This window comes from Myotis daubentonii, chromosome 15 (assembly GCF_963259705.1).
Source record: "Myotis daubentonii chromosome 15, mMyoDau2.1, whole genome shotgun sequence".
Taxonomy (NCBI): Eukaryota; Metazoa; Chordata; class Mammalia; order Chiroptera; family Vespertilionidae; genus Myotis; species Myotis daubentonii.
The window spans coordinates 21,113,873-21,138,025 of NC_081854.1; the positions used below are offsets into that span (position 1 = coordinate 21,113,873).

The following is a 24,153-nucleotide window of genomic DNA, read 5'->3' on the forward strand; positions in this document are numbered from 1 at the left end:
CTGGAGCTTCCCATTGGCTGACCCAACAGGAAAGAGAGGATAAGGGAGACCAGTCCACACATCAATACAACCTCAGACGTTGGGCCCCCACACTTTAGGAGACCCCAGAATTCCCTGCTCAATGTTGGCCTCCCTTTATACTCCTGTCCAGGTTCCCACAAATATTAGGGGCAGGCCTGCATCCAGGCCAGCCTCCTGGAGCTCAGGGCAGGGTGGAAAATGGTGGAGGGATGAGAGAGGCCAGTGGGGCTGCCCAGCCCACATATCTTGTCTAGAGAACAAACCCTGAGGGGCTGCTTTGACAGCATTGTCAGAGGAGGCTTCTGGAAGGAGGTGATTTCTGGGCTGTGACTGTAGCTCCACACCCCCACCATCTCCCCTTCCCAGATGGTGCTTCAAGAGGCAGCTTGTGGACTTGGTGATGGAGGGGGTGTGGCAGGAGCTGCTGGACAGCGCCCAGATTGAGATCTGTGTGGCAGACTGGTGAGTGAAGAATGGCAACCTGCCCCCAGAACCAATGGTGGCGGCAGCAGTTCTGCAAAAGGGGTTCATCTCATGCCCCCATCGATGCCATGGCAGGGGAAGTGATGTTATGGTTGCTGAGCTAGGGAGGGCAGAGCCTCAGTGAGCCGAGAGCCCCTATTCTGCACTCTTCCCCACCTTCTCTTCCCAGCAGGCCTGGGTTCGCATGGGAGCCACTGACTGGCTTGGTCTGGTCTAAAACAGGTATCTCCCCTCACCCATCCAACTCCATCACCTGCAACTCTGCCCTAACCCCAAGGGCTTGTGGACACCAAGGCTTCAGAAACGTTGGGAGCATTGTGCCATGAAAACAGGCTCGGGGGGGCAGAGCTGGGCCAGGGCACTGGCTGGCTTCAGACCCTGCAGGCCTACGGTAAGACCTTCCTCCACAGCACCCAGGTTCCTTCACAGAGCTCTTGGACTCCTTCCCTCCATCTCTTGCTTCTCCATAGATTATCCAGTTTCTTCCCTGGAGTTCTGACTCATCCCAGGAGTATCCAGATTCCTACTCCCTCTGGCTCCTATCCAGAAATGCTGGGGGCTCCTCCTCTCCTAGGTTATAATTTCTCTCCAGAGCATCAAACTTGCCCCCCCCCACACACCTGACCAAAAGTCTCTAGAATACACCCCAGGAGGGCCCCAGGCTCTGGCTCCACCTTGAAGTACCCAGGCGCTCCCCCCCAGAATCCCAGGCTGACACCTCTACATATGGGGTGTGGGTGTGCAACCCGTCTCAAAGTGCAGGGAGGCCCAGAGATTGGGTGGATGATGGAGGCATCAAAGCTCACCCCCACCTGGCAGGTGGGGCGCCCGAGAGAATTGCGGCTGCATCTACCGGCTCCGGGTCCGCCTTCTGGATGTGTACGAAAATGAAGTGGTCAAGTTCTCGGCCTCACCCAACCCGGTCCTTCAGTGGACTGAGAGAGGCTACCGACAGGTGAGTCCAGGCATACCTAACTTCTCACTCTGCTCAGATTCCCTTCTCAGCTTGCCTTTCCGCTGGATGTCTATAATAGCAACAGCTAACAATCCTTGAGCCATTATTGCATCCCAGGCCCTGTTCCAATAGTCTTCCCTATTAATTCATTTCATACTACAGCCTAAGTTTTCAACATACATTTATTGAGCAACTACTGTGTGCTGATCTAAGTGCTGGGAATGCAGTGATGAATCAAAGTTCTTGCTCTATCCCCATTCTAGAAGTGAGAAGACTAAGGCACAGGAGGTCAAATGACTAGCCCACAGTCACACTCAAGTGTGCAGGGTCTGATTCAAGCCCAGAATGACACCCAAGTCTGTGCTGTCAAAATCATCACACCTCAGTTATCCAAGTAGACTCCCAGGTGGTCATTTCCACTCCTGATCTCCCACCATCCAACAGACTCACCATCCAGAAAGATCCCAATACAAAGTGAGTCAGATCGCCAGCCTCCCCTCATTGTAACCCTCCCGTGGCTACATCTCAGAGTAAAAGCCAAAGTCCTATCATGTTCTATTAAAGGAAATGAGGTACAGATCCATGCTACAACATGGATGCATCTTGGAAAAAGTGAAAGTGGCCGGGTCAAAAGGCCACATATTGTATGACTGCATTTATATGGACTATCCAGAATAAAAAAAAGCCAAGCCATAGAGACAGAAAGCAGATAGATTAGTGGTTGCCAGGGGCTAGGGGTAGGGAGGAATTAGAAGTAATAGCTAATGGATATGAAGTTTTTTCCCCCTGGGGTGAGGGAATGTCCCAGAATTAGACGGTGGTAATGGTTGCCTAACATCGTGAATGTACTAAAAACCGCTGAATTGTAGTTTGTTAGGTGAATTTTACCTCCTTGACCCCATTTCCTAATCCTCCCCTCACTGTGCTCCAGTCATACTCCTACCTCAGGGCCTTTGCACTGACTGGTCCTGTCTAGAACACTCTCCCTCCAGATCGCCACAGGTGTCTGCTCAAGTGTTACCTTTGCTTACTCACTTTGCAACCCCTCCCCCCTGCAGAATTCCCTCTGTTCCTTACCCCATCTACCTTCAGTGTCTGGGTCCCCTACTAGATGGTCAGCTCCATCAGAACAGGGTCTGGGTTGCTTTCCTCACTGCTGTATCCCCAGCGCCCAGAGCACCTACTTGATTTGGGGGAGTATCTGATCAGTTGGAGGAGGAGCCTACAGGTCCTCACCTCTTGGTCTCCTTCCCCATGCAGGTCTCCCACGTCTTCACCAACTTTGGCAAGGGCATCCGATACGTGTCTTTTGAGCAGTATGGGAGAGACACACGCTCCTGGGTGGGGCACTATGGCGCCCTTGTGACCCACTCCAGCGTGAGGGTCAGGATCCGCTTGTCCTAGCCCACCAGCCTGGTCAGGCCTTTTAGGACCTACTACCACCTGCCCGACATCATTGCCAATCAAGGGCAGCTTTGCAGCCAGGAGCCGGAGGATGCCCCGCCAGCCTCCAGCAAGCCTCGTGCTGCTTCAGCATGGTGGCCCACATGCTGCTCAAGAAACCAGGCATCCAACTGGGCTGTTCACAGCTTCCTGAGTCAGAGGGTTCAAGGAATAACTGAGACTTCTAATTTGCCTGCTAATTGTCTTCTCACGTGTGGATGTCAGCTGATAGACCGAGTCAAAAAAACAAAGGCCGAACAGGATTGCTGATGGGTGAAAGCTGCTGAAACCTGGGACAGTGACTCTCCTTGCCATGTTTCCGGAGTAAGCTGATTGCTGGCAGGGAGCAGAGGCCAGTCAGAAAAGCCTGCCCTTGAGGGGACCAACAGGGACAGCGAAGGGAACCCTTTCTGCTGTTTTGGGGAGTCTCAGATTCAGCTGTGGGGCCTGTGCAACCTTGTTCTGCACTGCCCCATCAGCACCCACCTCCCCTTTGGGCTGGACTGGCACTGTTTCTTACAGAATCTGAGACCAGGTCTGTGCTGTGCCCTTCACCCACACCTCCTGCCCCTGCCTCAGGGACAGCTTGGCTCCTCTAAGGCAACACCTTCCCTTTCTCCGTTCAAGCCCACCTGCATACAAACTCCAGGAGCAAGGAGTGCCATGAGCACTAAAGTGACGTGGAGTCCTGTCCCAACTCCTCTCGTGTCTCCCACTCTTTCCCTATGTGGGCAAAGCCACCGAACAAACTCAAAATTGGTGCTAAATGTGAGGTGATAGGGGACTTGTCTGTAATCAGTGCACTTACCTGCCCCCCTCTCTGATCCTAAAAGGCCTTGTGGGATGTTCTCAATTGTGAGACCTTTAGGTGTACCAAGCGTTGTGCTGGCAAAGGAGGCAGCTCTGATGCCAGTCCTCAGCGGTTCTCCCAACAGCTCTCAGGCAGGACCATTATCTATGCCATTTAGTCCAGGAGGAAACAGGCTCAGAGTTTAATGACCTGCCCAAGGTCACCTGGCCAGTAAGTAGGGGAGCAGAACTTGCACCTGAGTTGGGCTCCAGAGCCCAAGGATATAGCCCAGCTCCCAATCTTAAAATCTAACATGGCCAACCATATAATCAGGTGAGGGCAGTATTACTTTCAGGACCATTTCCCAAGGGATGAAAACAAGTCTGGCCCTGACTGGTTTGGCTCAGTGGGTAGAGCATTGGCCTGCGGACTCAAGGGTCCCAGGTTCGGTTCTGGTCAGGGGCATGTACCTTGGTTGCAGGCACATCCCCAGTGGGGAGTGTGCAGGAGGCAGCTGATCGATGTTTCTCATCGATGTTTCTAACTCTCTCTATCCCTCTTCCTTCCTCTCTGTGAAGAGTCAATAAAATATATTAAAAAAAAACAAGTCCGGAGGTGTCGGGGGGACAAATAAACCCAAAGTCACCGAACTAAGAGGTCGAGGTGTGATTTGAACGCAGGGGTGTGATTCTGAGGATAACACAGAAGAGAAGCTCCCATGTAGGCAGCAGTGCCCTCCCCTGTCCCCACTCAGTCCTTTCTCAACACTCCTTCATCACCACCATTACGATTACTTCCGTCTTCAGGAGGAAGCCTGAGGGCAGGCCTTTCCTTGCCCAGGCACCGGGCCTGCAGGAAGGGGACCTGGGTCTCTCTCAGTCCTACCACCAGACTCCAAACCTTAAAACAGAGTAGCCATCCGCATGCGCTTTGTTCAGTGTCTAATCTTCACCAAACCCAACAAAGGGGATGCTGTGAGTAGAGGAGGAAACAGAGGCCCAGAGGTCATTCAGTTGCCAAGACCACACGGAGGGTGAATATGTCAAGGTGTACACGTCAAACCAGAGTCTGTGTGTGTGTTTATTGCAACCCCTTCTCATCAGATGGCAACAGGGTACAGTTCCAGCAGAAGCCTCTTGCACCAACACTCTACACATGAACACCAAGGATGTCGGTGGGCTACTGGTGGTCCTGATGGAAGAGGAGCCAGGATTTGAACCAGGGCCAGCTGCTTCTAGAACTAGCCTAGCTTCCCAAGGACACTGCAGGAACCCACAGACAAAGGTTCTTGTTCTACGGAAACCCCAGCCCACCCCACCCCTGGCGGTCACTTCTTCTTCTGCACATGGCCACAGTCATACTTGCCACGCACAACCTTGAGCTTGACACCAGGCAGGTCCTGGGTGCGTCCGCCTTGCACAAGCACAACATGGTGCTCCTGCAGGGTGTGGCCCTCTCCTGGGATAAAGCAGACGGCCTCTCGGCCTGTGCTGAGCCGCACACGGCAGCACTTGCGGTTGGCTGAGTTGGGCTTCTTGGGTTTACGAATGAATGTGCGTAGAACCACGCCCTTCAGCTGCGGCCGGCCTTCTGTGGGACCCATCTTTGGAGGCGGCCACTTCGGAGGCCCCCGACGGTGCATCTGATTCAGGGTGGCCATGGGGCGGGTGGCCCAGAGCCGGGGGACCAGGGCGAGGCCTGGAAAGACACAATGCGGGAGGGCAGAGTGGGGTTATTATCCCAATGAACAAGTAACAGTATTAGCAACTCAATTCTGATGTTCCAGGCACTGTCCCAAGCCCTTTATAAGATGCCATTTGACATCTTTGGGAACTCATGGATAACAATAACAACATTTATTAAGCAACCACCATATGTCAGGTTCTCTTTTAAGCATTTTACATGAATTAACTCATTTTATTCTGCAAGAAAGGTATTAATTGTAAAGCTGTTTAGAGAATAATGAAAGCAAACAGGCTCACAATGCTCACATCTTGTTCTATGCCTCACACCTACGTTAACTCACGCCATTCCCACAGCAACACTACGGGGTATTTCAGGAAGGTGTCACTCCTCCTCCTGTCACACCCTGTGAGCAGATCCTGTCAGCTGAACTTTCAAACACACTCTTTCTCCCTCCTCCATTATACTCTCTCCTGTCCTGTCCACCCTCTTCTCCTCCCAGGCCTCCCCACTCCCACTACCTGCTCCAACATGCAGGCAGAGGGACCCCGTGCCACCTGGATCAGATCACGGATCAGATCACATCCTTCCCCTGCTCAGAGGCCTCCTGTGGGGCCATCTCACTCAGGGTAAGAGTCCAAGTCCTCCCACAAGGCCCGACAGGGTCTGCGCCTGGTACTTCCCTTACCTCATCTCACTCACCCCCTTGCTCACCCAGCTACAGCCTGTGTCCCCAAACACATCAACGGAAAGGAGACCAGTGTAGCTGCACTATAATAAGAGGAAAGGCAGGTGGGGACAGAATATATTTCCAAGACAGACCCACAGGATTTGCTCATGGATAAAATGCAGGATGCAAGACTTAAAGATAACTGGATTCTCTTCAACCAACATTCACTGAGCACCTACTGCTTCGTGGCCCAACAATGGAGACACAGCAGTGATTGAGACAGCCCTGGACCATGTCCTCTTAAGAGTTCCCAGTCCAGGATTTGAGGTCCAGTCTTTCTTCTGTCATAGCATGGATGCCCTTTCACACCCAATTTCACCCCTCCACATCAAAGGCAGGTCCTGGCCCTACTGTCCTCCACCACCTCTCCTATGTCTCGAGTTACAGCACAATCTTCCCTAGAAGTCTCTTCCTAGTGGTGTGTCCTTCAGCAGCACTGGTGCGGCTCAGTTAGCTGGGTGTGGTGCCATGAACCCAAAGGTTGCCAGTTCAACTCCTGGCCAGAGCACATGCCTGGGTTTGGGGCTCGATCCCGGGTAGGCGGCATGCAGGAGGCAGCCGATCAAATGTTACACTCTCACACAGATGTTCCTCTCTCCCTCCCTCCCTCTCTCTCTAAAAATCAATAAACTATTTAACAACAAAAAAGACTCTCGGTTACTCAATGTCTCCGTGTCCTTCACGACCATGTCTCCCTCCTGAACACCATGTGTGGGAGGCTCTCATGAGACCTGCGTGTCAGCCGATTCCCCAGGCAGGTGCAGGCCTGTCTTGCTCAGCCTTGCGATCCTTGGTAAGTGGCGAACAGAAGGTGAATGAGTGAAGGAAGTACCTCACAAAGGTTTAGTATTTGTTAAGGAGTAAGTTCATAAATAAAGCATCGCTCTCGGTGCCTGGCACACACAAGGCCCTTGAAAAATATCAGCTGGATGAATGAGTTAAACGCCTTGCTCAGAAGTCTAAACCACGGGTGGTAAGCACAGTGGTTACTGAAGAAATAATTGACCCAACTCCTGCTACTCACCTGACACATGGTAGCCCTTAATGCAACTGCTTCTCACATCTGCTTTTGCACCCGAGCTCCGCCAAAACCCATCGTACAACCACCCGTGATTTAAAACCCTGATGCCCTTGGGTCCGAGCAGAGGCACAGACGTCCCTCGTCCGGCCTCGACTCCGTAGCCCAAGACGCCCACTTACTGCAGCTCAGGGGCATGCTGAGGCCCCGGAGAAGGCCGGACCACGACATCCCGCCGTCCGCGGCGTCCCTGTGTCAGGGGACAAGAGACTCAGAAACGAGGAGGGGAGTGCCAGCACCCACAGGCGCCCTTCCCGCTCTCGGGACCTGGTTAAACTAAAGGATTTCCTCTGACGCTCGCCCTGGGCAGGCTTTGGGGCCCGCCCGCCCCCTGGAGTAGAGGGGAGACAGGCGAGAACCGGGGAAGTTTGGAGACCCCTGGGGCCCACCGACCTCACCGACCCCAGCAGGGCCCGCCGGCACGCCGAACCCAGCCTCCCGCCACTTCCGGCGGTGAGCCCGGTAGGGCCCGGCCGGTCCCGCCTCTCACTGGAGGGGCGTGGCCAAGACTGCGATTGGGCAACGGCCGAGTCAATCTCGGTCAACTTTTCTCACTGAACCGCTTTTGAGATTCGGAAGAGGGTCACCTCTTCCAAGGTCCGCGTGACTCGTCCGCCGGAGGATGGCTGCTTTGCAATTGGTCTAAACGCGGAGTGGGCGGGACGAAGGGTGTGTGTCGCCTTGTCCCCTGGCCAAGATGGCTGCGTCTGTAGCCCGGCGCTGGTGGCCTTTGGTGGCCCGCCGAGGGCTCCGGCCCCGCGGAGGCTGTGTCTGCAGCCAGAGGCCAAGGAGAAGTTTCGCAACCGAGAGGCGAGATCGGAACCTCCTGTACGAGCACGCACGCGAGGGCTACAGCGCGCTCCCTCAGCTGGACTTGGAGCCGCTGTGCACACGCCCGGAAGAAGCCGCGCGCACCCTAGAGCACCGCAAGGGGGAGCTGCGGCCGGACGACCTGCCCGCGATCGTGAGTGCGCTTGCGCGGGCCAGCGTCCGGGGCCAGAGCGCTTTGCCTATTGGCTGTTCACTTTACGGACGAATGGGCTCGCGAGACGCTCTCCAGCAGGGGGCGGTCTTACCGCTTGAAGTTTAGTTCTTCTCCACGTGTAATGCCAGGACCTCACGCACGTGCGCGGTGTCCACCGAGCGCTGAGGCCCTGCTGCCTGGACCCCCATCCTGGGCCGGTTCCGCAAAGCGTGCTGGGTAGCTGCTCTGCGCTAGGAACTGTGTGCCAATGTGCTCCGTGCTTCGACTTCATGCCGGGCGCATCCTAAGGCTAATCTAGTCCAACTAGAACCGGCGTCACCGTACTTAGGTCTTGCTGCGGTGCTGAGGAAGGTGGGGACCCCAAATCCTTGCAGCCCTCCCCTGGACTCTCCTACTATCCTTTTCTAAGTGCTTTATACATATTAACCGCATTTAAGTTTTACCACAGCCCTGTGAGGTAGGTGCCATAAGGCTCAGAGAAGTTAATTAACTTGCCCAAAATCACGTAGCTGGCGACAAGTGGGAATTTGAACCTGTGCTGCTTGGTTCCAGACGCAGTGTTAACTACCCCACTATGCTTACTCACGAGCAAGACAATTTGAATTCACAGTCTAGTGAAAGAGAGAGATTTAACATACAGTTAAAAACATAATTAATCTCTGGTAAGTGCTGTAAAGACAGCGTAGGGGGCGGAAGGGACATAAAGATTTTATAAAAACAAGAGTAGAGGACACCGTTCTGGGAGGGCTTCTCAGAGGAGGTGGCATTAAGCAAACATCTGTGGAATGAGAGAGGTCAGCCAGGGAACGGGAGGAGGGTCCCCAGTGGAGGGATCAGCACTACCAAAGCCTAGAGGTAAGACGAAATACCCATTTGGTGGACATGTAGATAATTTCGGGTCTTTCACACTGTGGCCGAGAGTAAGAAACACACTTCACATCCTGATCTAGTACACACACCCCAAGATGAAACCAGTTTTACTAACAATTCTTTTTTTTTTTTTTGTATATATATATTTTATTGACTTTTCACAGAAAGGGAGGGCAAGGGATAGAGAGCTAGAAACATAGATGAGAGAGAAACATTGATCAGCCGCCTCCTGCACGCCCCCCACTGGGGATGTGCCGGCAACCAAGGTACATGCCCCTGACCAGAATCGAACCCGGGACCCTTCAGTCCGTAGGCCGACACTCTATCCACTGAGCCAAACCGGTCAGGGCAACAATTCTTGCTCTTACTATGTATGATACATTCTTATGTTTTATTATATTCTACTTAATTTTAAAAGTCCTGGCTTAGATACCCATTAGAATGGCTATTATTTTTACAAAGCAGAAAATAACAAGTGTTGGCAAGGATACAGTCACTATAGAAAAACAGTCTGGAAGTTCCTCCAAAAATTAAACATAGAGTTAATATATGATCCAGCAATTTCCACTTCTGGGTATATACCCCAAAGAATTGAAAGCAGGGACTTGAACAGGTATTTGCACACTCATGTTCATGGCAGCATTATTCACAACAGCCAAAATGTGGACATCACCCAAGTGTCCATTGATAGATGAATGGATAAACAAAATGTGGTGTGAGTGAGTGTGTGTGTTTGTGTATACAGGGTGTCCTAAAAAATGTATATATACTTTACAGCTGATAGCTCAATTGATGTTTCTTTCTTTTCAGATTTAACCCATTGGAATCAGTAATTATTCAAAGTGTGTGTATACATTTTGGGGGGACACCCTACCCTATATATATATAAATATTGTTCAGCCTTAAAAAGGAAGTTTTGACATATGTTATATAATGGATGAACTTTTTTATCTTTTAAAATATATTTTTATTGATTTCAGAGAGGAAGGGAGAGGAAGAGAGAGAGAGAAACATCAATGATGAGAGAGAATCATTGATTGGCTGCTTCCTGTATGCCCCCTACTGGGTATCGAGCCCGCAACCTGGGCATGTGCCCTTGACTGGAATCAAACCTGGGACCCTTCAGTCTGCAGGCTGACACTCTATTCACTCAGCCAAACCGGCTAGGGCTTGGATGAACCTTTTTAAAAAAATGTTTTTAGCTGTAACCGGTTTGGCTCAGTGGATAGAGCGTTGGCCTGCGGACTCAAGGGTCCCAGGTTCGATTCCGGTCAAGGGCATGTACCTTGGTTGCGGGCACATCCCCAGTGGGGAATGTGCAGGAGGCAGCTGATCGATGTTTCTCTCTCATTGATGTTTCTAACTCTCTATCCCTCTCCCTTCCTCTCTGTAAAAAGTCAATAAAATATATTTTTAAAAAATATATGTTTTTATTTATTTTAGAGAGATAGAAACATCGATCTACATGCCCTCCTGAATGCCCCCTACTGGGGATTGAGCCCTGCAACCCAGGCATGTACAGGAGAACGCTCAATCCACTTTGCCGCACCGGCCGGGCTCATGGGTGAATCTTGAGGACATATGTTAAGTGAAAAAATCCAGTCACAAAAAGACGTACTATATGATTCCACTTATATCTAAGTTACTTAGAGTAAAATTCATAGAGTCAGGAAGTAGAATGGTGGTTGCCAGGGGCTGGGGAGGGGAGAGTGAGAGTTTGTGTCTAATGGGTGCAGTTTCAGTTTGGGAAGGTGAGAGAGTTCTGGAGATGGATAGGGATCATGGTAACACAACAGTGTGAATGTACTCTGTGTCACTGAACTGTATACTTAAAAAATGACTAAAATGGTAAATTTGGTGTCTATTTACCGCATCCCAAAGCTTGAAAAAGAACACTTCTTTGGGGCATAAAGTGTGAGGAGGGCTGTGGCATGCGGCCTTGTGTGACTTCCCGGGGACTGCAGAGCAGTGCTCACTCCCAGGCAGAAGAGGAGCTGTGTAAGAGCGCTGGCCGGATTGTGGGGAGAAGGGAGCCTGAAGGCTGGAGGCTCACACAGGGATCCTCATTGGAAATGACAGGATCTGGGGTATCCGGGAGAGGGGGATGGGGAGGACAGATTTGACAAGCCCTGGTGCCTGGCCCCGGGGCTGGGGTGGCATCCAGCAGGAGGCCCAGGGCTTTGGGATGGAGGATGGCAGTTGGTGGGGCTGCCCCTAAGGAGGAGGAGCCGATCTGGGTGATGCTTTCCCAGAGTCATCTTGCACATGGTGACAGGGAACATCCAGGAGGAGCCTCTAAATGGGTAGCAACCCAGCCTGTGGCCCGGTGTCCCCTCCAGGTTTCTGGCCCGGGGCCGCAGGGCAGTGTCTATACCCTTTGGTTGAAAAGAAACTGCAACCAGAGAGGACAAAGGAGTTTGCCCCGGGACCTGGGCCCCCAGAGGGCCTCCCAGGCAACATGTGTGCCCCAGAGGGGAGAGCGGGGCTCCCTCGCCCCTGACCCCGCGTTGGAGAGTGCAGGGCTAGCTGCTCCGGCATCCCCTGGGGTAGAGGCTCTTCTGCTCCCACGTGGAGTCTGAGTGCTGGCGGGGCCTCGGCTCCACGCCCTCAGTGCCAGGCGCTTTCATCTCCTTGCTCTGTGTCCCTGAGGATGTTGTCCTGTTCAGCTGTTCAGCTCTCCTTAGGGCCCATCGTCCAGTCCGTGGGGATTGAGGAAGGGAAGCTCCAGGAAGTCCTCATAGAAGGGAAGGGGGGAGAATGGCTGCCCCGGACAGTGAGGGTCCAGGTGGGGCAGAGGACGGGGGCTGCTTCACATCTTCCCCTGCTGTGTTCACCCCCAGATCGCGACATGGCAGGAGCTGAGGCAGCTGCGGGAGCAGATCCGGAGCCTGGAGGAGGAGAAGGGGGCCGTGGCGGAGGCGGTGCAGGCCCTGCTGGTAAGCTTGGGTCCTAGGTGGGTGGGGTGCGGGCAGGATGCCACTGGCTGGTTTTAATGAGAAACCAAAGTTTTTTAAAATTTTGTTTTATATATGCTTTTGCATATATCTTTTATTCTTTTTTAAAAATATAGTTTATTGGTTTTTTACAGAGAGGAAGGGAGAGGGATAGAGAGTTGGAAACATCCATGAGAGAGAAACATCGGTCATCTGCCTCCTGTACACCCCCTACTGGGGATGTGCCCACAACCAGGGTACATGCCCTCGACCGGAATTGAACCTGAGACCTTTCAGTCCACAGGCCGACGCTCTGTCCACTGAGCCAAACCGGTTAGGGCAGAGAAACCAAATTTAAGGAACTTGAAGGATGTGGACATTCATTACCTCACATAACAAGCCGCCCAGGGCCAGGCATTTCTGGGGCTGATAAATTAGTGGCTCCCCCAGCATCCCCAACCCAGGTTCCTTCCCTCTCTCTCCCATGACTTCACTGTGGTGATTTGACCTCAGTTTCCCCTCTCACAGTTCCAGGATGGTTGGCATAGTACAGTGTCTCTACCAGTGACTCTGCCAGAGGCTGAAAAGGGGGCTTCTCTGGCTTGGGTGCCTTTTCCAAGAGTAGGGAGACCTTCCCCGAAGCCTCCAGCAGATCCTCTCACTCTCCTGGGCCCAGAACTCCCACGCCCACCCATGAGCAGCAAGAGGCAACCTCAGCTGGACCCGTGTTCCCTGAACTCCAGGCAGCCTGGGAGGCAGACTGAGTCGGGGGTCTGTGGGAAAGGAGGAAGGAGGGCAGGTGAGTGTGGATTAGACAGCCAGCAGCATCTGCTGCAGAAGGCTGAAAAATAGTCATAAAAACAATAGCAGGCATTTATATGCCAGTCACTGTGTGCCAGGCACTGTTCTAGATGCTTCCCTTACTCTAAATTCTCACAACACTGAGACCGGGACAGTACAAACCCAATTCTACAGCTGAGGAGACTGAGGCCTCAGGCGGTTAAAACGTGCCTCAGTCTCAGCCAGGAAGCGGGAGAGGCAGGATTCGCATCCAGGCATTGGGCTGCCTTTCAGCACTCTGTTCGAAGGCCTCTCGCAACACTGATTACACCTCCCTGGGCCACAAGCATCACAACACAATTGATCTCAGTTAATGGTCAGTGAGTGCCAGAGCATCATCTCAGGGAAGCCATGCACCAGCCTGCTGGGAGGTCCTGTTATCATCCCATTTCACAGATGGGAATGCCGAGGCTCCGAGAGGGAAAGAGATATGCCCAGAGGCACACAGCGGGTCAGCACCCAGCATGCAGACCCAGTTCCGTCTGATTCCCTCTGTTGCTCAGCATCATAGAGGCTTGGGGAATCAAAGGCCCTTGGTCGCAGGCCTCCAACACACGCTCACAGACTGTCTTTCTGATCCTCAGTTTTCTCATCTACAAAACGGGGTCACGGCCCTAGCCAGTTTGAATGTCGGCCGGTGGACTGAAGGGTTGTGGGTTCGATTCTGGTCAAGGGCACATACCTTGGTTGCAGGCTCGATCCCCAGCGCCGGTCGGGTGCCTGCGGGAGGCAGCCAATCAATGTGTCTCTCACATCTATGTTTCTCTCCCTCTCTGTCACTCCCTCTCTCTTCCACTCTTTAAAAATCAATGGAAAAAATATTGTCGGGTGAGGATTAACAAAAACAAAACAAAACGGGGTCACGTTGATGCCAACTTCGTGGAGTAGGTTGTGAAGACATAGGATCATGTGAGAGCCCTCTGCATGGTGCCAGGCATGAGGCAGCGCTCAGTAAATGGGGTTGCAGGTGTGATTATTATTGTTATTTTGCCTCTTCGCAGCTTTACTGACAAAAACTGAGGCACAGTCAAGGAGGGACCCAGCCAGGCATTAACAGAGCAACAGTTCAGATCCCCTGGCCTGTTTGACCTTTCACCCCCCTCCTCCCCACCCTCAGCTGAATCAAACCAATCACCCTGTCTGTCTTTTCTACCAGGTGAACCAAGACAACAATCAAGTGCAGCAGGTACCACAGGGAGTTCACATACTGTCCCAGGTGGGGGGTGGGCAGTTCATATATCAGTCATGATTCCTCCATTGTATGAGGATTAAGAAGGGGGAAACAGGCTCTATTGGTTCATGAAACTAAAAATCAAACTTCAGGTACAGCTAGGTCTAGGTCCTGGCTCTGTATTTGGTTCTACTTCCCTCTTATTCCCAGACCAGCTTTCTCCCCTTGGGGGAAGGGAGGCAGGGTCGGGGACAAAAAGAACCTCTTCCCTTATAGCTCCAGCCGTAGTCCTGGGGCTGATTCTCATAAGTTTGGTTTGTGTCAGGTGCCTGTCTTTGAGCCAGTCACTGGGGCCAAGGCAATGAAATGCTCCAGTAATCCAGGCCTGAGTCATGTCCCCAAGGATGTGCCATGTGAAGGTGAAGGAAGAAGGGAGGTTCCCTAAAGGCAATTAAGGATATTGAGCCAAAAGCAGAGGCAGCAAATTGTCTACTACAGAGGCTCTGCCAGCAGGGACCCAGGTCAGACTGGTGGAGGGACTCCCCCACCCTGGCCTGGGCTGACCCTTCTCACCCTGCCCCCAGGACCCGCAGTATCAGAGTCTGCGGGCACGGGGCCGGGAGATCCGGAAGCAGCTCGTGCTCCTGTACCCCAAGGAGGCCCAGCTTGAGGAGCAGTTCTACCTGCGGGCGCTGAGGCTGCCCAACCAGACCCACCCAGACGTGGTAAGGCCTGTGCTGGGCAACGGAGGCCACGGGCCTGCCTAGTGCCACCTTTCTGACCTGTTGGTGACCTTGGCAACCCCAGGGCCAACATGTACAGCTGTTCAGGTTGTTTACTGCCTAACAGCACAGTAAGGGTCCAGCCACAAGCCCGACATGAGGCTGTGTCTGCCAGAGGGGGTACCTTTTATAAGGTGATTTCTGGTGATGCCCTCTGTCTCCCTGCAGCCCATCGGGGACGAGAGCCAAGCCCGAGTGCTACACGTGATCGGAGACAAGCCAGGTGGGCCACACTCAGGCCCGGGCACCCCAGGCTGGGGGCGGGGCTTCTGGGTCTGGGGCGGTGCTGGCTTCCTCTTCCTCAGCTGGAGCCCAGGGAGGCTGTCTCTCGGGGGCAGTTCTGTTTTTATTCTCTCCCCTCACCTCACCGGGCCTCTCACCCTGTGTCTGTGCGCCTGCCCCTGTCTCTGCCCAACTGTCTTTGGCCCCATCTCTCGTGGGCTTTTCCTCTCTGGCTCTCTCTCTCTCTCTCTGATTCTCTCTCCCTTCGACCTAGTGTTTCCTTCTCTTTCCCGTCTCTCTTCCTCTCCTTTTCTGATCCTGCCTTCAATCTCTTTCTGGCTCCCATCTCTGCATCCATCTTAACCTTTCTCTTTCTTCCTCTCTCTCCTCTCGCTCCCTTTCTGTCTTACTGCCTTTCCTTCCCGCCGTTTTTCTAATCTTTCTCTCTGTCCCATCTCCCTGCCTCTCCCCATCTTAGCCCATTGCTTTTCATCCACATCCAGCTTTCTCCTTCCAACCCCGGGGCCACCTGGAAATCGCCGAGAAACTTGACATCATCCGTCAGAAGTGAGCTCCCTCCCAGCCCTTTCCACCCAGCCCTCCCCACCCCAACAGCTGGCTGCCGGCTCTGCCTCCCCCAGCCCAGTACCGGGTGTGGAACCACCTGGGCCGCACCCCTCATGAATGTTTGATACCCGGTTCCCCGTTTGGCATCTGGGCCTCTGCCCCTGGGTATTCAGTCTTTCCCTCCACCCGCAACGCCCCCAGCCTCCAAGTCCTGGTCCACAAGCCCCCGCCTGTCTGCCCATCTGTCTCTCAGGCGCCTGTCTCACGTGTCTGGCCACCGCTCCTATTACCTGCGCGGGGCTGGGGCCCTCCTGCAACATGGCCTGGTCAACTTCACCCTCAGCAAGCTCATCCAGCGGGTATGGTCCAAGTATGAGAGGCTACCTGGAGGGGTGGCATTGCAGCTGAGCTCCGAAGGCTCACGGCAGTGCGGAGGGGCTGTGACCACTGTCTAGTTACTGTTTTCAGAACTTCACATGTATCATTGACACATTTAATTCTATGACAACTTTCTGAGGTGGGTGCTAGTATTATCCCCACTTTAGAGATTGAGAAATTGAGGTCTGGAAGGGGAGTAAGTAGCTGAAGGCTTTATAGCTAGCATGTAGGCTCAAGGATAGAGCCTACATTTGTAACCACTGCGCTTGCTGCCTGCCTGCCTGCTGTGTACACAGTGTTGCGGAATCATGGCGTCCATTGACAGCGGTGGGGCATTGGCCATGGCAAGGGACTGGGACATTACCTGGGGAGCCACGGAAGGCTTTAAGCAGGGGAGGGAATGATAGAACTATGATCTGTGGTATGATCTGAGTGTGGAAACCATGAAGTGCCAGAAGAGGGTCCCAGTGACAGGGACACCAGGGCCGGGGCCAGCAAAGCCCACTGCTCAGGCCTTCCTCAGTTTCCTCCGAAGTGGAATGGACTTTGGAGTGACAAGGGAGTGCCAGTGGCCATCTTCAGTGTCCCTTCAGGCCTGAGCTTGGGGTCTGGGGGGGTCTTGGCTGTGCTACTCACCCCTTTCCTTCCCCACCCAGGGCTTCACCCCCATGACAGTGCCAGACCTTCTCCGAGGAGCTGTGTTTGTGAGTGAGGACTCTGCTCTCCGGCTCTCCTGCGCTGGGGACCCCGGGCAGAGGCCAGCCCCTCTCCCTAGGAAACTGCCCTAGGGCTGGCTTGAGGGGTCAGGATGGGACAGGGAGGCCAGGGTGATTCCAGATTCTTATAGGGGAGGAGCAGGGGTTGTGACTGCAAAGTGGAGGAGGCTGTGCTTCGCTGTCCCCTGACCTCTGTGGCTTGGCCTCCTCAGGAAGGCTGTGGGATGACACCTAATGCCAACCCATCCCAAATTTACAACATTGACCCCTCCCGCTTTGAAGACCTCAACCTGGCCGGGACAGCAGAGGTGGGGCTTGCAGGTGAGCACCTGCCTGGGGCAAGGGTGGTGAGTACACCTCCAGTGTCCTCAGAGCAGGGGCAATTTTAAGGGGGCAACTTGGAGTATTCTGGGGGGTGGCGGCTGCCTCCCAGGGTACCTTGGCAACCCCAGGGCCAACATGTACAGCTGTGCAGGTTGTTTACTGCCTAACAGCACAGTGAGGGTCCAGCCACATGCCGGACATGAGGTGGTGTCTGCCAGAGGGGATACCTTTTATAATCCTACAAAAGTTTCCTGTGGATGGAGGGTGGCCCTGGCTGACCCAGACTGTCCCCCTCTCCTCCCAGGCTACTTCATGGACCACGCTGTGGCCTTCAGGGACCTGCCCATCAGGTGATGCCAGTTCCTGTAGACCTTGCCCCCACCTGTGATGTTCCCTCTCCCTTCCCTGACCCCCCCATCCCTGCTCCCCCAGGATGGTTTGTTCCAGTACCTGCTACCGGGCAGAAACACACACAGGGAAGGAGCCATGGGGGCTATATCGAGTGCACCACTTCACCAAGGTTGGCATAGCAGGGACTTAGGGGGGCCACCCAACAGCCCAGGGTCTCCTGACTCCTTTGCCCCCTGCTCTGCGCCAGGTGGAGATGTTTGGGGTGACAGGCCCTGGGCTGGAACAGAGCTCACAACTGCTGGAGGAGTTTCTGTCCCTGCAGATGGAGATCTTGACAGAGCTGGGCTTGCACTTCCGGTGCGGAGGAGGGTGGGGCTGAGGTGGGGGGAGAGAGGAGGTAGATGCTGGGCTGGCGCTCCCCTTATTCTGAAAACCCTCTCCACTTCTCCCCCTGCCCCCTTTTCCCTGTGTAGGCTATCTGTCTGCCTATCGATCTCTAAGTCCTGACTAGGGTTATGGGATTGTAACCACAGCATCAGCAGCACAGGGTGCTCCAGGGTCGAGACCCAGGCCCCTTCCCTCCTGTTGCTCCCCATCCCTAAGGTGCTGCCTCTCTTGCAGTCCCAGGCGGCTTCTCACCACCCGGTGAGAAGGGGGGACACACCCCTTGCCTTAAAGATGTTGGAAGCCTACTTCCCCTCTCACTGTCAGTCACACGTAGCTTTCAAAAGACGCTGAAAAACACAGACTTTTTTCTGGGGTGACCCACTACAAATATTTGGGGTGCTATTATTACAGACCGTGGGACTGGCCATGGTGAGCATCCTGGAGACACGGCCACAAGTCCTTTCTCCTCCCTGGCCTTCTCTCCCATCAGCTCCTTCCTGCCTCCTCTATCACCTTCTCCATCACCACCCACTGCCTCAATGAGGCGTCCCCTTTGCCACTGTCTCCCTTTTTTACTTCCATTGCCCACTTTTAGCTACCTTCTCTCCCACTGCCTCCCTCCTCCTCTCACCCTGACCTTCGCCTTGCCTGTCTCCATGGCTGCAGGGTCCTGGACATGCCCACCCAGGAACTGGGCCTTCCCGCCTACCGCAAGTTCGACATTGAGGCCTGGATGCCAGGCCGGGGCCGCTTTGGCGAGGTGAGCCCCCGCCCCAGTGGGGACGCAGGGTGGAAAGAAGATGACACCGGCCCCACAGCTGATCCTCTCAGCTCACCCCACCCCCCTGTCCAGGTCACCAGTGCTTCTAACTGCACAGACTTCCAGAGCCGCCGCCTCCACATCATGTTCCAGACAGAGGCTGGGGAGCTGCACTTTGCCCACACGGTGAGCACCTGCCTCCACTCCCAGCCGTCCACACCACCTCAACCCCTGGGGCCCGCCAGCAGGCCTCAGCCTGAGCGTGTCTCTCTCCCAGGTGAACGCCACAGCCTGTGCTGTCCCCCGCCTTCTCATCGCCCTCCTGGAGAGCAATCAGCAAAAGGTGAGGGGCCCTGGCCAGTGTGGCTCAGTTGGCTGGGCATCATCCCGTGCACTGAAAGGTTGCTGGTTTGATCCCTGGTCAGGGCACATGCCCAGATTGTGGGCTCAATCCCTGGTAGGGAGCATGCAGGAGGCAGCTGATCGATGTTTCCCACTTGCATTGGTGTTTCTCCTTTTCCCTTCCTCTCTCTATAAACATCAGTAAAGAAATCTTTAAAAAAAAAAAAAAATGGTGAATTAACCCCAAAAGGGCAGGGGTGGAGGGCTAGTGCAGTGGCAGCATCCTGAGGCCTGCTTTGTCCCCAGGACGGCTCGGTCCTCATTCCCCCTGCCCTCCAGCCCTACCTTGGCACCGATCGGATCACAGCCCCCACCCACGTGCCTCTCCAGTATATTGGGCCCAACCAGCGCCAGAAGCCCAGGCTCCCGGGCCAGCCTGCCTTGAACTGAGGACTCATCCTCATCGGCCACCTGGGTTGTCGCTGTATGCCGGCTGAGGGGACTGTGGACCCTGAGACATGTCCTGAGCCTGCCCTGACATCTGTATTCCTCATCAGCTCCAGGCCTGGGCCTGTGGACTCCCGGGTCCACCTCTCCTTCCCTGTTGCCTCAGAATCAGTGATCTTGTTGTCATTGGGGGTCCCAATGGGAAGCAGGCCATCTGGGGACTGGAGGGATCTAGGGATGGGATAAGAAGAGAGGCCTCCACCCCTTCTGTCTTCCCACCCCCCTTAGTGCTTAGCAGAAAGTCTCTAATAAATGGTCAGAACAATGGTCTTTGTGGATCTGTGAGCACGGGAGATGGCCCTGGCCAACTAGTTTGGGTGGGGGCAATTGCTCAAAAGTACCAAATGATCAGAGGGGCCATGGCTGGACATACCCAGCAACTCCTAGGGCACATGGACAATGCTGGGTTTGAACCCAGGCCCGCCTTTCAGTAGCTTGGGGGCCACCAGGGAGCTGAGAGGATGCTGAGGCCTCTCCCCCAATTTTGGGATAGTGACACCTCTCCCTGACCCATTTCAACCTCACCTCTCGGTCCCCCGCTCCAGGGAGAGGGCCAGTAGGCAGCATTGATGGTGAAACCCAAATTTGCTCTTCCCCTGGGTGTGCCCGCTGCAGCATTTGGAGCCATTTTCCTAGCTCCCCTGGCCACAGCCCTGTAGGTCATCCTCAATTCCTCTCCCATCCACATCTGCAGACCTGGGCAGTTGCATCTTCGGAATGTTTCCAGAGCCGCCCACTCTCATCCCAGCCCCTCCACGGTCCTGTCCACCGCTATCTCCCATTTGGAGTCATGTAGCCTCTTTGGTGTCTCCCTGCTCCTGTCACACATACAGCCGGAGCGCCCCTGTAACACAGGCATTAGGGCTTGTGCCCCCTGCCCAGAGCCCCCCTGTGGCTCCAGCTCAGGAAAGGACAGGGTTGTCACTGTCGACAGGGTTGTCACTGTCGTCTGCAAGGCCCCACTTCAATCCTCCCTCTCTTCCTCCTTCCTTACATAACGTGATTATTTGAGTATTGTCTATCACCCCTTCTCAAATGCCTGCTCCAAGAGTGCAAGACAATGTGCCAGTCCTTCGCTGCAGCAGCCTCATTGGGCATGTAGTAGGTGCTCAATAAAAATTACAGGCTTGAAGGTGCTGCAACCTGAGGAGTTCCCAGTATCCAGAACTGCTTAAATCAGTGGTCACCAACCGGTGGTCCTCGGACCACTGGTGGCCCGTGAGGTCCAAAAGGTTGGCGACTGCTGGCCTAAATGATCTTACACATACATTCATTTATTTAATCCTCACCGTCAAGCCTCACCTGTGGAATAGGTTGTCACCAACTCTATTTTACAAATGAAGAAACAGGTGTCAAAGAGGTTAAGCAGTTGTCCAAGGGCTGCAGGGCTGGGAGCTGTGGAGCTGGGAGTCAGGCAGAGCCCAGTCACAACCTCAGGGATAGGTAGGCTATGAGACCCACTTTCCAGGTGAGGACACGGGCCAAGAAAAGGTAAGAGTTGCCTGAGGTTAGTCAGTAAGTGGCTTCTTCGAACCTAAGCCCACCTTTCAACGAGGCCTTTTGCTTGTCAGACCTCGGGGAACCTCCCTATCCCCATGCTGGTTCTGTGCCGGAAGCAGGAGGGGAGAGGGTGCAGGGTGTGGGTCCCCATGAATAATTGAGGGACTCAGGCAGGTCAGCGCCCCGCAGCTGTTCCACCTGCAGTAGGAGGGTGTGGTGGTGACATCACTTTCTCCCTGGGGGGGAGTGGGGAGTGGGTTATAAGGAGCTGCCACCCTAGCGCTGAGGACCCTGATTGGGAAGCACCACCATGCAGTGCCATGGAAGGCCCTCCGTGCTGCTGTTGCTGCCACTGTCCCTGCTGCTGGGGGCGTGTGAGTGCGAGGAACCGGGGAGGGGCACCTCGGGGGCCAGGCTGGGGAGCAGGGTGACTGGGGGCTGGGACAGTACACCCAGCGGGTCGGATGAGAAACTTCATGGGCCCAGCTGTCTGGTGGGGACAGTACATGGGGCAGGTGGCTGGGGAGGGGACAGGGATCAGGGCGCCCTTGGAGCTGGGATCAGCACCAGGGACAGCGCTGGGGGTCCCAAGCCCAGTTCCCATCTCCTTCCTCCACAGCCACCGCTGCTCCTCTAGCGTCAAGATCCTCCAAGGAGGAGGTAAGGAGTGTGGACCTCTTGCCCTGCCTCATCTCCCTGGAGCCCTGGCCCTCCCTGTCCAGCTTCCTCCACATCACCTCCCTCCAGCTGCTCTCCTTACCCCCATCTGCTCTCCCCTCAACCTCCCCTCTCACCCTTCACCCCCAGCTGACCCGCTGTCTGGCAGAGGTAGTCACAGAAATGCTGACTCTGGGTCAGGCCCAGCGAGGCCCCTGCATGGCTCTCCTGCACAAAGGTAAGGAGGACCCAGGCTCCAGTTCCTCTGGAAGCCCACCCCACCCAGAGTTCTGCCCCGGGCTGCCTGGAAGGTGTTCTCTTATCCCAGGACCTCCCTTGCCTCCTCCACTCACCTCTCTCTCCGAAGCCTCTTCCTTCTCCTGCTTGGGCTCCATTTCTGGCTGGCGGAGGAGGTGGTGGTGCAGCAAGTTCTCATGCCCCTCCCTTCTCCCAAAGTGTCCAGCCTGGTCCCCAGCCCACCCTTGGGGCTCCTTAGAAGTACAGGAGGGGGGCAGAGTGTCCCTGGGCCCTGACCCTCCTCTCCTGGTTCTGGGCAGTCCCCCTGCGGACCTCAGGAGGGCCCCAGAACTCCTCCAGATGTTCCCCAACTGCTGCAGTGTCCTTTCTCTTCCCACCAGAGATGTGTGAGACAGAGCCCGACAGCTGTGTGTCCACTGAGGAGAAAGGCCTGCTGGGTAGCGATTTCAAGAAGCGGGAGGCTGGGAAGATGAGGTCCAGCCAGGAAGTGAGGGATGAGGAAGAGGAGGCAGCAGAGAGGACCCACAAGTCTGAGGTGCGGGAACAGGCCATGCACGAGCACCTCCACAGCCGGCTCCGCCAGGAAGAGGACCATGAGGAGGCACAGAAGAAGGAGGAGGAGGAGGAAGAGGAGGAGGAGGAGGAGAAGGAGGAGGAAAAGAAAAAAAGGGGGCCCATGGAGACCTTCGAAGGCCTGTGGAAGCGGTGGCAAGAGGATGGAGGGGACCCCCAGAAGCAGGTGGCAGAGCAGGCCAGTGACGAGGAGCTGGCCCAGTTCAAGGCCAAGGAGAAGGGCATGCATGTGCTGGGTGGGGGCAGCAGCCTGTGGCAGGGGGCCAAGGGCAGGGGAAGAGAGAGGCACAAGGACTCGCTGTACCACCACCGCCGCCAGCCAGAAACTGAGTCCAAGCAGGAGGAGAAGGAAGAGGCTTTGGAGAGGGAGGTGAGTGGAGGGGGCAGTGGGGAGCAGGGTGGCCCAAACATCAGTGGGGTTTCTACCAAACACCTGCCAGTGTTGGGCCTTAAATAGCAAGGTCCACCGTGACTGGGTCACAGTGACCAGGACTAGGTAGCAACATCCAAGGGCCTCTACTTGACCAAGAAGGCTTCCATTCTGATTACAGTCACCCAGATGGCCACCATCAGTTCACAGAGCATCTGAGTTAGCCACCACTGCTAGTCCCTGCCGAGCACATCGGCCCCATGAAAAGGCTGCGGTGCCTGATTCACTGAACTAGAGATGGATATATTGCTGGGTCAGAAAGTAAGATGCTTCCATGATTGATGGCAGCAACCAAAATGGCCATCCCCCCATATGGGTCATGGCATCCAAGCTGGGCACCTTTGCTAGTCCTGTGTCTGCTGCTGTTGGCTATGGCAGTCACCACAGACCTCACCACTGGTCACGTTCCTCTTCCAGGGTTATAGCAACCACTGTGGTCACCATCACAGCCCGTGATGACCAAGATGACTGCTGCTGGCTGCCACTGTGCGAGCTGCCATGGCCCACATTCATGGGCAACCACTGATGTGGCCTGCCTTTGGAGGTGAGCGCTGACCACCCATTTCTGATCCCACCAGGAGCTGGATGTGGAGCAGCTGGAGCATGTGAGAGAGGAGCTGAAGAAAGCAGCGGAGATGCTGGGGGAGGAGCTCAGGAGGGAGGGCTGACGCGACCTCATGTCCTTCCTGGCACACCCTATGGCTTAGGACTGGTGACCCCAAAACCCCCACCTCATCTGGAGCCCCTGCCTCTCCCCAACCTGCAGGAATGGGAGAAGGGTGTGCCTTGGAACCAGGCCTGAGGGGCCAAGTCTTCCCTGAATAAGGGGATGGGTTTAGACTGACTCAAAAAACACTCTGCCACCCACGAAACCCACTCCAACCCTTCTGAGTGAATAAAGCACAAAGAAAACCACCCAGGCTTACTGTGTAGCACTCAGTTTTGGAGGGATGGAGCCCAGGAGTAAACTGGAGGACTGGGAAGGCAACAGTCAATCTAGTCTCTGATTGTCAGAACTAGGATTTTATTTAATTAGAAATTCTACTAACAAGTCAGATGGGGTCATCAGGGAGAGGTTTTGAAGCTGGGGTAGGAGGTAGCCAGTTTGTGCTCCGGCCACTGTGGACCACGATGTCGTCGTATTCATCCTGGGGGCAGAGGAGGCCAGGCAGAGGGGCTCAGGTGGCTGCCACCTGGCCCGCTGCCCCATTTCTCCCACCCGCCCTAGGACTTGGTCTTGCCTTGAAACCCACGTTTCCCCCCACTCGTAGTTCAACTTCCCTGCTTAGTTCTCCATCCACCATTTTCAAGGTCATCTGTGTTTTCCCCACTCCTGCTGGAGCTGGAGCCCAGTTGCTTCTCCAGTTCTACAGCCACTGAGGTCTCCCTCCTCCAGCCTTTCCCTCTGCCTTTACCC

The 24,153-nt window shown here is 54.8% G+C and overlaps 5 protein-coding genes across 14 annotated transcripts in view; 3 read left to right on the plus strand and 2 right to left on the minus strand.

Moving 5' to 3' along the window:
- The window catches only part of FBXO17 (F-box protein 17), a 40,911-nt gene extending 37,232 nt beyond the window's left edge, over window positions 1-3,679 (plus strand). For 4 of the 6 annotated variants that reach the window (XM_059666614.1, XM_059666618.1, XM_059666615.1 and 1 more), the window contains 4 exons: window positions 7-38; window positions 387-483; window positions 1,324-1,459; window positions 2,720-3,679. In XM_059666614.1, the coding sequence (XP_059522597.1) occupies window positions 7-38; window positions 387-483; window positions 1,324-1,459; window positions 2,720-2,863 (409 nt within the window). In that variant the 3' untranslated portion in view covers window positions 2,864-3,679. Of the gene's footprint in view, window positions 1-6; window positions 39-386; window positions 484-1,323; window positions 1,460-1,722; window positions 1,934-2,719 lie in introns of all 6 variants that reach the window. The other 2 variants (XR_009448816.1, XM_059666617.1) reach the window with 2 other exon arrangements.
- A 1,075-nt stretch (window positions 3,680-4,754) lies between these two features.
- Window positions 4,755-7,805, minus strand: MRPS12 (mitochondrial ribosomal protein S12). 3 transcript variants are annotated; one of them, XM_059666639.1, is made up of 3 exons: window positions 7,674-7,805; window positions 7,306-7,373; window positions 4,755-5,390 (listed from the first exon to the last, which is right to left on the minus strand). In XM_059666639.1, the coding sequence occupies exons 2-3, from the start codon at window positions 7,352-7,354 to the stop codon at window positions 5,020-5,022; spliced, it is 420 nt and encodes a 139-aa protein (XP_059522622.1). In that variant the 5' UTR covers window positions 7,355-7,373; window positions 7,674-7,805; the 3' UTR covers window positions 4,755-5,019. The 3 variants fall into 3 exon arrangements, with proteins under 3 accessions (XP_059522622.1, XP_059522620.1, XP_059522621.1); XM_059666637.1 differs by having other exon boundaries at window positions 7,577-7,721; XM_059666638.1 differs by lacking the exon at window positions 7,674-7,805 and adding an exon at window positions 7,582-7,625.
- Window positions 7,806-7,880: 75 nt separating this feature from the next.
- Window positions 7,881-19,583, plus strand: SARS2 (seryl-tRNA synthetase 2, mitochondrial). Of its 2 annotated transcripts, XM_059666628.1 has the most exons (17): window positions 7,881-8,147; window positions 11,879-11,974; window positions 13,968-13,997; window positions 14,135-14,221; window positions 14,639-14,707; window positions 14,933-14,987; window positions 15,490-15,553; window positions 15,807-15,912; window positions 16,588-16,635; window positions 16,860-16,968; window positions 17,276-17,321; window positions 17,404-17,491; window positions 17,570-17,679; window positions 18,376-18,469; window positions 18,563-18,655; window positions 18,747-18,812; window positions 19,118-19,583. In XM_059666628.1, the coding sequence occupies exons 1-17, from the start codon at window positions 7,881-7,883 to the stop codon at window positions 19,259-19,261; spliced, it is 1,572 nt and encodes a 523-aa protein (XP_059522611.1). In that variant the 3' UTR covers window positions 19,262-19,583. The 2 variants fall into 2 exon arrangements, with proteins under 2 accessions (XP_059522611.1, XP_059522610.1); XM_059666627.1 differs by lacking the exon at window positions 14,135-14,221 and having other exon boundaries at window positions 14,567-14,707.
- Window positions 19,584-19,703: 120 nt separating this feature from the next.
- Window positions 19,704-23,653, plus strand: CCER2 (coiled-coil glutamate rich protein 2). The gene is made up of 5 exons (XM_059666636.1): window positions 19,704-21,192; window positions 21,438-21,478; window positions 21,626-21,713; window positions 22,114-22,676; window positions 23,315-23,653. The coding sequence occupies exons 1-5, from the start codon at window positions 21,129-21,131 to the stop codon at window positions 23,402-23,404; spliced, it is 846 nt and encodes a 281-aa protein (XP_059522619.1). The 5' UTR covers window positions 19,704-21,128; the 3' UTR covers window positions 23,405-23,653.
- A 90-nt stretch (window positions 23,654-23,743) lies between these two features.
- NFKBIB (NFKB inhibitor beta) overlaps window positions 23,744-24,153 on the minus strand; it is a 34,401-nt gene continuing 33,991 nt past the window's right edge. For both annotated transcript variants that reach the window (XM_059666629.1, XM_059666631.1), the window contains one exon: window positions 23,744-23,884. In XM_059666629.1, coding sequence (XP_059522612.1) covers window positions 23,789-23,884 — 96 coding nt within the window. In that variant the 3' untranslated portion in view covers window positions 23,744-23,788. The remainder of the gene's footprint in view (window positions 23,885-24,153) is intronic.

Excerpts from the sequence above, each read along its gene's own strand:
- MRPS12 (XM_059666639.1), bottom strand. The coding sequence starts at position 7,354 with ATGTCGTGGTCCGGCCTTCTCCGGGGCCTCAGCATGCCCCTGAGCTGC. Across the intron at positions 5,391-7,305 it reads CAGCATGCCCCTGAGCTGCA|GCCTCGCCCTGGTCCCCCGG; the intron begins GTAAGTGGGCGT and ends GTGTCTTTCCAG.
- CCER2 (XM_059666636.1), top strand. The coding sequence starts at position 21,129 with ATGCAGTGCCATGGAAGGCCCTCCGTGCTGCTGTTGCTGCCACTGTCC. Across the intron at positions 21,193-21,437 it reads GTCCCTGCTGCTGGGGGCGT|CCACCGCTGCTCCTCTAGCG; the intron begins GTGAGTGCGAGG and ends CTTCCTCCACAG. Across the intron at positions 21,714-22,113 it reads CATGGCTCTCCTGCACAAAG|AGATGTGTGAGACAGAGCCC; the intron begins GTAAGGAGGACC and ends TCTTCCCACCAG.
- SARS2 (XM_059666628.1), top strand. The coding sequence starts at position 7,881 with ATGGCTGCGTCTGTAGCCCGGCGCTGGTGGCCTTTGGTGGCCCGCCGA. Across the intron at positions 14,222-14,638 it reads CTCCCCTTGGGGGAAGGGAG|GAGGCCCAGCTTGAGGAGCA; the intron begins GCAGGGTCGGGG and ends CTGTACCCCAAG. Across the intron at positions 18,813-19,117 it reads TGGAGAGCAATCAGCAAAAG|GACGGCTCGGTCCTCATTCC; the intron begins GTGAGGGGCCCT and ends CTTTGTCCCCAG.